The sequence below is a fragment of the Phoca vitulina genome, unplaced genomic scaffold (genome assembly GCF_004348235.1).
Source record: "Phoca vitulina isolate PV1807 unplaced genomic scaffold, GSC_HSeal_1.0 scaffold45, whole genome shotgun sequence".
Classification (NCBI taxonomy): Eukaryota; Metazoa; Chordata; class Mammalia; order Carnivora; family Phocidae; genus Phoca; species Phoca vitulina.
The window spans coordinates 3,145,885-3,158,489 of NW_022589748.1; the positions used below are offsets into that span (position 1 = coordinate 3,145,885).

The window sequence follows — 12,605 nt, forward strand, 5'->3', positions numbered from 1 at the left end:
AGATTGCCGGGAATCACGCAGGCCCCACGGCTGTCCATCTGAGGACCTTCTCCGGCGTCCCTGTGGGCAGGCCAGACGTGGAGTCCGGGGCAGTCTCCAACCAGGAAGGGGACAGGACGGAGAAGACAAATACCCTAGTTTTTGTGTAGGGCAGGGGCGGGAGGCAGGTAAGAGGGGGTCTCTTGCGGCAACTGGGTCCCCATGGTAACTTGGCCCCCACCCCGCAGTATCTGTGAGGTCACCCTCCCTCTCCCAGCTGGAGGAAGAGGAGAAGGGCCAGACATGGAGGCCGTCCCTCTGGTCAGATCCAGCCTCTTGGGGATTCTGCTTCTGGTGGTGAAGCTCTCAGTGCTGGTGAGTGGGGTGCAGGGGGCACTGGGGTGGGGTCCTCCCAGCCCTTCACTGCCACCTCGGAGCTGTTGGACCGCATGGACCTGTCCCAGCCGGTGGCACTAGGTGCCTGCCTGCCTCAGAAGCGCCACCCCCAGGCCACGGTGCCCCTGGTGGGGGGCACAGCCAACCCCAGGTGGCTGTCTCCCACACCGCCCCCTAGGGCTCCAGGTGGTCCTCTGGACAAGGGTGCGTGGGATCCAGATAGGGGGCTTTTGAGCTCTGAAGAGGGGCTGTTGCCCCAGGACTCAGGTGGAGTTTACCCGTTTACAGACTCTTTCCCCACGCAAGCTCACTCCTTCCTCCCCGTGGATGGGAGACATCATATCCACTCTGTCACCCAGGACAGAAGCCCGGAGATCTTCTTGGGTCCCTCTCTCTCCGTAGGTCACTCAGTCCCTCGGTCACTGCCCGCATGCCTCCCATCTCTCTAGCCCTAACGGCACTGCCCTTTGCCCCCAGGCGCCCTCATGACACCAACAGGCAACCGGTGGGCAGGAGAGCCCAGATGTCTGGGAGACAAAACCTGCCTGGGGTTCAAATCCTGCAGGATCAGAGGGCTGAGGGGGATGGATGGTCACTCCTTCTATAATAATAATAATAAACCTACTTCCTTCTGTCTAGAGTATTATAAATACTCACTTCAATCCAAAGGAAAGAAAACCAAGGATAATACGAAATACTTTCTAAAGCCCCCTCCTGAGAAAGGAGTCCTTAGAAGTGGGCAGATAAAGATCATTCTTGTTGGGGCAATTGAGGCCTGGAGAGAAGGAGGCCCGGGCCGCGGTGGCAGGTGGGGCTCCTCCCCCACGTGAGTGACAACGGGTTGGCTCTCCCTCCCTCCTGCAGCTGCTCCAGAACCGGGTCCACCTCTACAATCTGCTGCTCCTCAAGATTCTCCTCTTCAACCACTGGCTGTCGGGGCTGGCTCAGGAGGCTTGGGGGTCCTGCGGCCGCCAGGCCCATCCAGCCCCCGGGCTTGCCGCCAGCCCCCTGGGCCGGGCGCTGCGGGCGGGACGGGGACTGCTAGGCGTCCCCGTGCGGCTGGGGCTGCGGGCGCCCCGGCTGGTGTGGGCGGGCGTGCGGCGCTGGGCCCGGGCCTTGGGCCTGTCTGCGGCCGCCGGCACGGAGCTGCTGCTGTCCTGCTTGCACAGCCTGATGCCGGCGGGCTTGTTGCTGTCGCTGCTGACCTGGACGCTGGGCCGGACGGCCTGTCGCTGCGGCCTGGGCGGGCTGCTCAGCAAGGTGCGCGGGCCGGGCGCGGGCCGGGCTGCGTGAGGGCAGGCCTGGGGGCCCTGGGCCCGGCCACCCGCCCATCGGCTCATCCCCTCCAGGGGCTGCTGGACAGCCGCGTGGTGCCGGAGCTCCGGGCCCTGCTGAGGCGTCTGTACTGGTGCGTGGAGACCACAACAGCGCTCACCTGGCACCTGGCCTATCTCATCACCTGGACCACTTGCCTTGCCTCCCACCTGCTGCAAGCTGCCTTTGAGCACACAGCCCAGCTGGCCCAGGCCCAGGAAGCTGAGCCCCTGCAGGGCTCAGGACCCTCGTCCACGTCCCCGCTCCCCAAGCCCCTGGGCCCCAAGGCTGGGCCAGCCCTGCCGGAGCATGGGACCCCTGCAGAATAAGTGTGTCCCCATTTGCCTTTCTGGATCTGGTGTGGCCTGGGGTCTCGCTCTGTGTCCCTCTTCCCTACTGGTGTGTGTGTGTGTGTGTGTGTGTGTGTGTGCGTGCACGCATGCGTGCCCTAGGGCTGCCTCTGGGAAGGAAATCATATTCCGTGGGCCCTGGATCTGTGCCAGGTAACCCTCTCAGACACTTGACGTACATAACTTGGTTTAAATCTCATAGCATTATAGGTTTCAGGTTTGATTAGCTCCATTTTCCAGATGAGAAAATTGAGCCTCAGAAGGTTGAACATTCCCAAGGTCCCCAGAGTGAGTCAGGGGAAGAGCCAGCACTGGGGCACAGACCTAACGTTCACTAGGTCTGTGCCCCTGATTCTCAGGACTGTCTGTGCCCAGGGCTTTAAGGGAGATGGGTCGTTAGAGACTCTGGCCTCTGGGGGGTGCTAAGGCCTCACACTGCAGAGATTTAGAAAGTTCCTTTGAGAAGTAGTGACTCCTGAGCTAGTCTGCAACTAGCCCATCTATTCATTTATACCCTTAGCCCCTCATTTTACTACTCAGCTGCCCATCCATCCATCCATTTGCCTGTCCATCCATCCATCTGCCCATCCATCCATCCATCTGCCCATCCATCCATCCATCTGCCTGTCCGTCCATCCATCCATCCATCCATCCATCTGCCCATCCATCTGCCCATTCATCTGTCCATCCATCCATCCATCCATCCCTCCRTCCATCCCTACATCCCTCCATCCATCCATCCATGCATCCATCCATCTATCTGCCCATCCATCTGTCCATCCATCTGTCCATCCATCCATCCTTCCATCCATCCCTCTATCCATCTGCCCATCCATCCATCCATCCATCCATCCATCCCTCCATCCATCCATCTGCCCATCCATCCATCCATCCATCCCTCCATCCACCCACCCATCCATTCATTCCTCAACCTGTTTACCCACCCACTTACCATCCATCCACCTCGATTACAAATCCATCCATAGATCCATCCATCTATCCATCTCCTCCAGGGAGAAGGAAACATCCAAAATCTCAGCTGAGGGAGCTAAGCAAGCTCAGGTGGCTGTGGGGCAGACTCCCCCTGCCCCTGAGGCCAGTGATTCCGTGAGAGGATGGGGAGGGATGGTTTCGTGGGAGTTAGCAATCACCTTCCATTCACTCCCAAGCCCGAGGGTGTGTGAGTATGGGGAGATGTTCCAGAGAGTTCTGCCCTGTGTTCACCTTCTGTATTCTGGTTCCTAGGGAAATTAGGGCCAGATTCCTGTCCTGCCTCCCATATGGACCTACAGATGGCCCAGGGTAGGTGTGGGGTGAACTTCTGGGCTCTTTCTCTGAGTCTGACAAGCAGACCTGGCCTGCCCCTGGGGGAGACATCTGAAGGGCTCCCATCTGGCCCACGAGGCAGAACATCTGCTGGGAAGGTGCTGGAGTAAACATGACTGGGATTCCAGAACATGCACACAACTTGTAGGGAAAGCTGTGTGCTGAGGTGTGTGGAGTTGGCCCATTGCTGAGGTTGGGGACTGGGGGGAGTGGGAAGGAGTCCCCAGGGCGGGCATATGGAGCTGCATGGGCCCTGAGCTGCATGGGCCCAAGCTGGTGCTTGACAGGACTGTGGCCTGCGGGGCCCGGGGTGCTGGGAGAGAGGGAGGGTGCAGGTGGAGAGGGGCCTCAACGGCCAGAGGGGGACAGGAAGGGTGATGGCCTGCACTGGTGGGGGGCAGGGAAGGGGGAAATGATGGGAGCCAGGATGGAGCTGGGGGATGGGCTGGAGGCTGGGACCAGCAGGGAGGCTGGCACAGCCCTGGCCAGTGGGGCTAGGGGCAAGACTGTGTATGTGATACTAGTATTTTTCCTTCTACTAACTTTTTAAAACATTACCCACAATACGGACATATTAAGATAAAAATGTTTCCTTCCTCTCTGGTTCGAAACTTGAGAGAAACAGGGTCATCTGTGTGCTGTGTATCTTTCCAGCCATGATGCGTTGTATGCAAGCCTGCGGGCACATTCCCACGTTACACCTGCAGATCCGTCTCTGACGGAGACCAATCCTACTACGCACATCATTAGGCGAAAGGCTTTTTTGCCTTTGACGACATGCCACCCACCCATTTCCAAGTCAGTCCACATGGATGTCTTGTCCTTTTGAATGGCTGCATTGAGGTCAGCTTCCAGTTCTGCTCTTTCCCCTTGGGAGCTCCGAAGCACCGGAGGGGGTGGGTCCCAGAGGAACCGCATGCAGGCAGGGAGGGGCGCAGGTGGGCAGTGGCCCCGGCCCTGGGGAGCTCCTCTGTGACCCTCCACTTGCCACGCTCCCACCCATCCTGCCACATCCCCAGCGGTCTGGGGCCGAGACCTCTGGGGCCGGGGGGACCAGGGCTGGGGGAGGGGCTGTGGTTGCAGAGGCCGAGAGCCTAGCGTGGCCTTGGACCTGAGGTGTGGGCTGGGACCAGGAGACCAGCTGGGACTCAGGATGATGCTGTCCCGGGCATGCCCACCTGCTCAACTTGCCCCCTCATCCAGCTGGCTCCCAAATCCTTGGCTGCTGGTGGGAATGAGGCCACAGCTGGAAAAGGCCTGGCCTCCACTTTCCACACTGGGGCTCTGCACGGCAGGAGGTGGGGGCACTCCAGTGTGGCTGCCTGGGCTAAGTGCCCACTCACACGACACACTGGGGAGAGAATACCTCAAGGCCTGGGAGGCAGAGTAGGCCTGAGGGCAGACTGGGAGCCCATCCTTTGGGCCCGGGTGGCTGGGAAGGCTTCCTGAAGGAGGGGGCATTTGAACTGAGTTTACAAGAGATGAATGCACCACAGCCCCTGGGTGCCCACCCCAGATCTGCCCCGTGCTGTATGAACGTTGTCAGGCTCTGAACCTCCCTGGACCTGGCTTTTCCTAGTTGCTGTGCCTGACCCGTGCCAAGCGAAGGGCCCCCGGCTGGCTTCTAGAACGCAGGCTGACACCTGAGTCCACCCTGGGAAGCATCCAGGCCGGGGAGCTGGGGCGGCACTGAGCAGGGGGAGGCTTGCGAGAGGGACGCTGAGGGCCTGAGGAGAAGGCCTGGTGGCAGACGCTTGGTTCCCTGGCTCTGGCCTGCTTCTCGCTGTGACCTTAGCTGAAGCTCTGCCTCTGGGCCTCAGTTTCCATGTCTGTGCAGTGTGGGGTGACCAGATTATCCCCGATGGGACAGTCAGCACTCGAGGGACTTCAGTGACCTGGATGCTCCAGCTGGGAGGTGGTCTGGGGCAGGGGTGGGTTGGGTTGGGGCTGGGGCTGCAGGTGCATCCTACCCGAGCTGAGGTCTGGCTCCGTGGAGCTACACTTCCAGGCCTTACCGGAAGTCTACCGGAAGTCCTCCAGGGCCTTCTGAGGGCCCTGGCATCCAGGGGCGGGGGCTTGGGAGGAAGGCAGGAGGGCACGAAGCTGCCCCTGGTTGCCCCTCACACACAGCGGGCAGCTCACGGGCCTTGGGGTGAGAAAGCCTCGGGTTTGAATCCCGGATCCGCATCCTCCCGGTTGTGTGACCTTAGGCAAGTCCCTTAACCTTGTGAGCCTCAGTTTCCCCACCTATGAGCAGGCCTGGGGAGCATAGCACCTCAGGCCTCACAGGGCTGTCATCGGGTCTGTGCGTGAGGCAGGAGGGCCCGGGAACCCCAGCTCCCTCTCTCGGGCCTGCCGCCTTCCCAGGGGCCACGGGAACCCCATTCCTGAGGCCTAGGGCAAGGGCGCTCGTCCATCTGCCTCGGGCCTGTGTGTGTGAGGGGCCCTGGTCTGCCGGAGGAAAACAAGTGGGGGGCGGTGCGGGGGGGCTGCACTGTGGGCAGGGTCGGGGGAGCTGGCTGAAGGGCTGGCCAGAAGCTCCACGCAATCTGTCTGCTATGCAGCCCCGGGCCTGGCCTGTATTTATTTATGCTGAGCGTATATTTATATCAGCCCCTTTCTCATTAATAGGGCAGGAAATGGCTGGAATTGTTACATACCTGGCCGCCCAGGGGTCCCGCTCCGCCAAGACACACAGGGCCCTGGCTGCCCAGCCATGACTGACTGTGAGGGGCCCCCTCCTCAGTCCCCGGCCTGAGTTGCTGGCCTTTGACTGACCTTGCTTGCAGTGAGCCTCCCCCTTCCTCCCTGAGCTCCCACTCACCCCCTGAGCCCACAGCCCTGGGAAAGGGGTTCATTTTCTGGCATCTTCCTGTCCCCCAGCTCCTGACACCATCCCAACCTCAGGAGAAACAGGGGTGTCAGGCGCTGTCCAGGTGCAGCTTGTCGAACAGTGGGGGGGGCACTGGGCAGACGGCAGGCAGAGCCTCCAAGCGAGAAATGGGGGTCCCCTTGATTTGGGGGATGGAGTCCTGGAGCCCTGGGGTGGGGTATGGGCAGCGGAGGAAGTGAGGGGCTTGGGCGTGGGCCCCAGGTGGGGCTGCCAGAGCTGAGAGGCATGGCCCCCCGCCCAGAGCACTCGCCTGACGTAACCTATTTGTGCTTCTGCCTCAGCCCGCTCCCCCCCGCCAGCCTCCCTACCCAGGCCAGACTGTGCTGTCCTGCTGTCTCTCTCCTGGGTGGCTTTGCTGGGGCAGGGTCAGAAGGAGCCCGCAGGATGCCCACCAGCCCTGGGGGGTTGCTATGTCTGCTTCCCCTCTCCTCAGGGGCCCAGGAGCTGTAGGCGTTCCCCTGGCGGTCAGTTGGGCCTGGCCTCCGACCGGTGCCCTCTGCGGCCTCCATGCCCTCCCGGCTCGGAGCCCAGAGCCAGTGTGCAGATATGGCCGCTGGGCCCGCCCTTTGCCCGCATCCCTGCAATCTCAGCAGTCCTCCTAGGGTCTGGGGAAAGGGGGTGGCAGGCAGGCAGCTCCTGATATTGAGGAGGAGACATTGAGAACTTCCAGTTCTCTAGGCTGAGGGCCCCCTGGGCGGTGGGAGGGGCTGCTATATGCCTGGGGCTCAGGCAGGGGTCTCTGGGCTTCTCGGCTGTCCTACCATCCAGGGCAGATGGGCTATATGGGGACAGGAGGGCCAGGCCCCAAGGACAGCACCTCGCCTGGGCTCCTTTACAAAGGTCTTCCCCAGAGGCCATGTTGAGCCACAGCCTGCAGATTCCCAAGTTCATGACCAAGTCCTGGGCAGCGGCAGGTCCCTGGCGTTCCTCCCGCTCTGCCTGGCTCTGCTTGGCTCTGCCTGGCCTGGCCCGGTGGCCTTCGACAGGCTGGCTCCCCCGGGAGCTGTCCATTTATGAGATGAGGACCCCACACCCTGCACGGGAGTTGTGGGGACCCAACGAGGCAGGTGAGGGGCTTGCATAGGCTCCAGCACATGGTGGGTGCTCAGCGAATAGGAACATCTCTTCCACCACCTCACCTTGGCGGCTAAGTGCCTGGGGCTCCGGGGGGTCAGGGGTTGGCCCAGGTCCTCTGCTTAGCTGTGCTCCAGTCCCTCTGGCGAGAGGCAGGCATCCATCCCCAAAGCTCCCTCCCCCAACGCTGCCTGTGATTGGAGAGACGTCAGACCCTCTGCTCCAGCTGGGGTCCTGCCCATCTCTGGCTTGTGTGACCCCGGGCAGGTCACTGGGTTCTGTCCCTGCTCACACAATGAGGCATGAACCTTTGGGCTCTGCAGCTCCTGAGTCAGAGTTTTTTTGTGTGTGTGTGAACCCTGAACCCCTCTTGGCCCTGGGGTTGCGGGTGCTGGGGAGGGCGAGTGTGGAGGCCCCTTGTCCCAGTCCCCAAAGCCCCAGACCCCTATGCCCGGGGCGCCGCAGCTGAGCCCTGCCGCGCTCCTGCTCAGACTGCATACATCTGGAGCTGTGTCCCGCCCCCAGCCCAGACCCACATCTGGAGCCCAAAGCCACTAGCCGGCTAAACACGGAGCATCTGGGCCCCAAAGAGCCGGCTCCCAGGTTAATGCGGCCCATCTGGGCCTTTGGCTGCCGCTCCGCGCTGTCTCCACAAAGGAATGCTGGCTGCACATCTGGAGGGCTGGAGCCCTGCGGTCGTTCCGCCTTGCCGTGCCTGGTGGGGCTGGAGCTGGGCTGCCTGGGGTTCCCTCCCTGAGGCGGGGGTCCCGTGCACAGGGGGCTCACTCTTCCTTTCTGGATGACACAGCTCATCGGGCTTCTCCTGGGGGTTGCCTTGGGAACAGCATAGTTTTGACATAATGGGGACACATGTCCCTTGCCGGGAGTGGTGACAGATGACACTCTGCACCAACTCACCCGGCAGCCCTTGGCATCGCTTGAAAGGGCCTCCCAGGCCCCCCAGTGTCGCCTGCCTGGCCCCTCCCAGGGCACCGAGGGTCCTATGGGGTGTCCACCAGCTGTGGGGGGACCGTACTGGGTCCCGGTCATGAAGCCCGCCTCACATGATGCGTCCGGCTGTCACTTCCCTGCTCCTCCCCCTTTCCCTGCCAATACCCGTGCTCTCCCAGAGGCCCCAGATGCAGAGAAGAGGGCCCGGGAAACGAGGCTGCCCAAGGGAACCAGGGCTGGCATGCCGGAGAGACTGCGCGGGGCAGGGCCACACCATGGGGCAGCCGGGGCAGGGACGCAGGTCTGGCTTGGGGGAAACTTTGGAGCCATGGGGACTACCTAGTGGTGGCCGGACCAGCTCCTCCTCAGACTGCCCTCCTGACCTCCCTGGGGACCCGGGGCCCTATGGAGCGACAGCACAGGGACCTCGTCAGGGTCACTGCAGTAGTGAGCTCCTCACGCTACGCTTAGGCCCTGTAATCCCAGATTCTAGACTTCCGAGATGCTGCTTCCTCAGACTCTGAGCCTCCCACGGCGGGAGGTACAAACAGGCCTGGGGTGGAAGCCAGATATTGAGCATAGAGGGTGGTCGGGGGGGGGGGGGGGGAAAAGGCATCGAACATACAGAGAAGTATCACCAGCCTGTGGCCGGGGCTCAGGGCCCTGGGGCCTCCCCACCCAGAATGGCCTGGGCTCTGCTGCTGGCCCCGCCCCCGAGGCCTGGGGTTAGGGTTAGCATCCTGTGGTCACCCTTTACCAGAGCATCACTGGCCCCAACTGAAAGGAATCCTTTATTGCTCTAGCCTCCAGCCCGGAGGACCTGGAGCTCCAGGCAATGGAAACCGTGGAGCTTCGTGTCTCCTGCCCTACCTCCTCACCCACGGAAAATCTGACTCAACAAACATGCGGGACAGAGACACAAATAAAAAATCACAAGGGCTAGAATTTATTGAGTCTTCGTGATGGGCCAGATACCATTCTGAGGGCTTTCCTTGTATTAACTCATTCTAGGCTCCCTTGTGACGGAGGTACTGTTGTTATCACAGACCCATTTTACGGACGGGGACCCTGAGGCTTACCGTCCACTTAGCCATCGGGGTTGGGGGGGGGCTGAGTTGGGTTCAAAGTCCGTGTCCTTAACCACTGCCTCTCTGCACGGGGCCGGGGGGGGGGGCTCTGGGGGTAGGGCTGGAGAAGGGACAGAGGGAAGCAGAGACAGGGGTGGCTTTCGGACCCTGAGAAGTGATGCTGCTGACCCCAGCCCGGGAGGAGAAGCATAGGCGTCTGGTCACAGGGACCACTTCGTCCTGTCCCCTCGCCCCAGGCTTTTGCCTGAGGTGTCCAGGCGTGAGGAGCGGTCCCTGCCTTGTCAAAGCCTCCAAAGTCAAACAGAGACAGGCTTTGCCTGAATCTGAGTCCTGCTGGCCGGGGAAGGGGGGCCCGTTGCCCTGGCTCTTCTAGAAGGCAGGAGTCTGGGGCCACGGGGGGCTGTCATGGCCAGCTATGGGCCCACCTGCTGTGCATAGTCTTCCGGGGTAACACCTGGTCCTGAGGTGGGGGCGCTGTCTGTGGTGTGGAGGGTCACTGAGAGTTCCTAGGGCTGTGGCTGGGGGTCTCTGCGGATACGCATGTGCCTGCGGTGGGGGGGAGGCTCCCTCCATCCGCATCTGCCACCACTTGACCTGCCTGGGGATTAAGCAGAGGGAGGAGAGGGCCTTCTGGGGCCTCATCTCTGGACTACTCTGACCGGCCCTCCTTGTCCCACATCCCCTTCTGACAACCTCTTCCACCAACCAGAGCGCCTTCCCTTTTCGGCATGAACATGGCATCCGACCTCACCGGGCGCCTCCTTGGTGCCGAGCACATTTTTACATGATGTAATATCTCAATCCCCACAGCGTGGCAGGAAGGTGTCATGCGCATCCCCATTTTACAGATGAGGAAACCTAGGCTCAGAGCGGATAAATCACTTGTCCACACCGCTGACAAGATTCAAATCCAGGCCTGTTCTGACCCCTCTCACTGAGCCCCTAATTCCCACCCCTGGCAAGAGGGCTGCGGAGAAACCTCCATTTCCCAAACTCCTGGGGCAGACCCAGGCTTCCCAGAGCCTCTGCCTGACGCCCCCATTCCCTTGCTGGCTGGCTTGGAGTGGGCTTAGCCTGGACATGGGGGCTGGCCGAGGGCCAAGGGGGAGGACAATAGGAGTGGGAGGAGCGGAACCCCTCTCGGAAGTGAGGGGGGCAGCCCAGGCCAGGCCAGAAGGGCTTTCTAGACAGGCCGGGTTCCAGGCTCCACGGGGCAGGGGGCAGCGGTGGGGGGGATGGGGGTCCCCGGGCCATGCCTCCTGTGTGCTTTTGAGGTTCTGTGGCCCAAGCTGATGTGGGGAGACCAAGGCAGGAAGGATGGGTGCTGGTCTTGTCCTGTGGTCCTAGGGGACTTGGCTCTCCTTGGGGGGCTCCAGCCTGGGGAGAAAGGAAATGGAGGAGGCTCCTGCTAAGACCCAGATTAACTGGACTCTACATGGTTGAACTTGGCAAAAGGAGGAAGGTTCAGCCCGGATAGCACCTCCCTCCTCCGCCCTGGGCAGGCTGCGTGTGCCAGAAGGGGTGGTGGGCTCAGTGCCCCTGCCTCGGGGACTGCACAGAAAGCCCTGGCTTGACCCCCACAGGCTCCCCAGGTGGGCTTCCCATGGCCCCTCCTGGCCCTTCCCTCTCTCCCCTACCTGGGGTTCTGTCCCGAGTCAGGTGGGGAAGGTGTGGCTCACCTAGTAGCTTGGGGGAGAGCCCAGAACCTTCCGCTGCCACTTGCCAGGGTCCCAGTGCCTGGACCACCGATGCCGTGTCCATCCTGGTCCCCAGGACCACGTCTCCCTGGGCCTTGGTGCTCTGGAGGGGAACGTGGGTGCCCAGGATAGGAGACTGGTTCCCCACGTGGCCCGTGAGGCCTGTGGCCCCGCAGCCCCGCTCACTCAGGGCCGACACTCATTACCCTCCCCCCCCCCCGCCCCACCCAGCGTGGCAGGGCCCAGCCCTGGTCTAGCGCACCTGTCAGGTCAATGGCTCTGTCAGCTGGTCTAAGGGACGCTGCTGCTGAGGGCTCTGTCCCCATCCCAACAGCCCCTGGCCTCTCATTCCCTCCGGGGGCTGCTGTCCCGCGGGCCCTGGTGCTGGGTCTGCAAGGACATGGGTAGCATCCCCTCCCCTTCCCAACCTCGGGAGGGGGCCTCAGGAGCAGCCCCCACCATTCACATCCTTTCAGCTGAAGACTGGGAGCAACGGGCTCTGAACATTCTCTCAGTCCACGAACACCCTGGATGTCTCCTGGTGCCAGGGGGAAACTGAGGGCAGGGGCAGGAGGTAGGTGATTCCAGGCACTAGAACCTATTAACAGCATGTTGTTCCCCCTCTGAGGAACAGGGCTGGATTTGAGATGTTCACAGAACCTTCTGGCTCTTGCTTAAATGGAGCCCACTGCTCACCCCCGCGTCCGGAGCCCCCCCCCCACCCACATTCCCAAGGTCACAGGGCTCCCCGACCGGTTCCCGGGGCCTGCGTGCCTGTGACCATCGTTCCAGCCTCCTCCAGCCCCCTGGGCCTTGTTACCAACAGCGAGAGAGGGTCTTCCTGCCTCCCTCTCTCTTCAAAGCCAAGCAATGGGGAGCTCATCAGGGAGCAAATTCTCCCAGACGAACCAGGCCAGTCAACAAACAGGCGACCAAAACAACAAGGAAAGATTACGAAACCCAGATTCAGGGAAAGAGGCCACTCCAAGCGTCTCTCCGGGACAGGGGGCGGCGAAATTGGGCCAGGCCTGTAGGGTCAGAGCCTGCCTGGCCCGGACTATTTTTGTACCGTCTGGGGGGTGGGGGCTGATGAAATTCCAGCTGCGTTTCACCAAAACACTTTCCCCTTAAGCCCAAGCTCCATGTGGTTCAAATTCATTGTCACTTAACTCATCACTCAAGGCCCCGAGCCACACCCCTCCCCCCCCCCCCAAGAAGGACAAAAACACAGTCTCTGGCACTCGGGTGAGGTGGGTGTGAGGGGTTGTGACCTTAGCTGCCCCCCGGCTCCTTCCATCTGGGCCTCGGCCTCCTCCAAGCTAGAAGAAGAGCCCCACTGGGACTTGGGGGTCACCGGCTCTCTCCCCCCTCCCATGCCCCCCCCCGCACTGCTGGAAACAGGGAGCTGCTGTGCCCCGAAGTCCCATGCGCAGGAATGCCCGGAGGCCACCCCGTGGCAGCGTCACGTGGGGCCATGTCCCCGCCAACCAGCAAGGAGAAGCCCATCTGCCTTCTCGCACCGGGCTTTAAGCTATGT

The 12,605-nt window shown here is 61.8% G+C and overlaps 1 protein-coding gene across 1 annotated transcript; it reads left to right on the forward strand.

The window, feature by feature from the left end:
* Positions 1-282: 282 nt before the first annotated feature.
* TMEM270 (transmembrane protein 270) lies at positions 283-2,018 on the forward strand. The gene is made up of 3 exons (XM_032430681.1): positions 283-354; positions 1,240-1,635; positions 1,725-2,018. Exons 1-3 carry the CDS (start codon positions 283-285, stop codon positions 2,016-2,018), a joined length of 762 nt encoding a protein of 253 aa, XP_032286572.1.
* Positions 2,019-12,605: the final 10,587 nt, after the last annotated feature.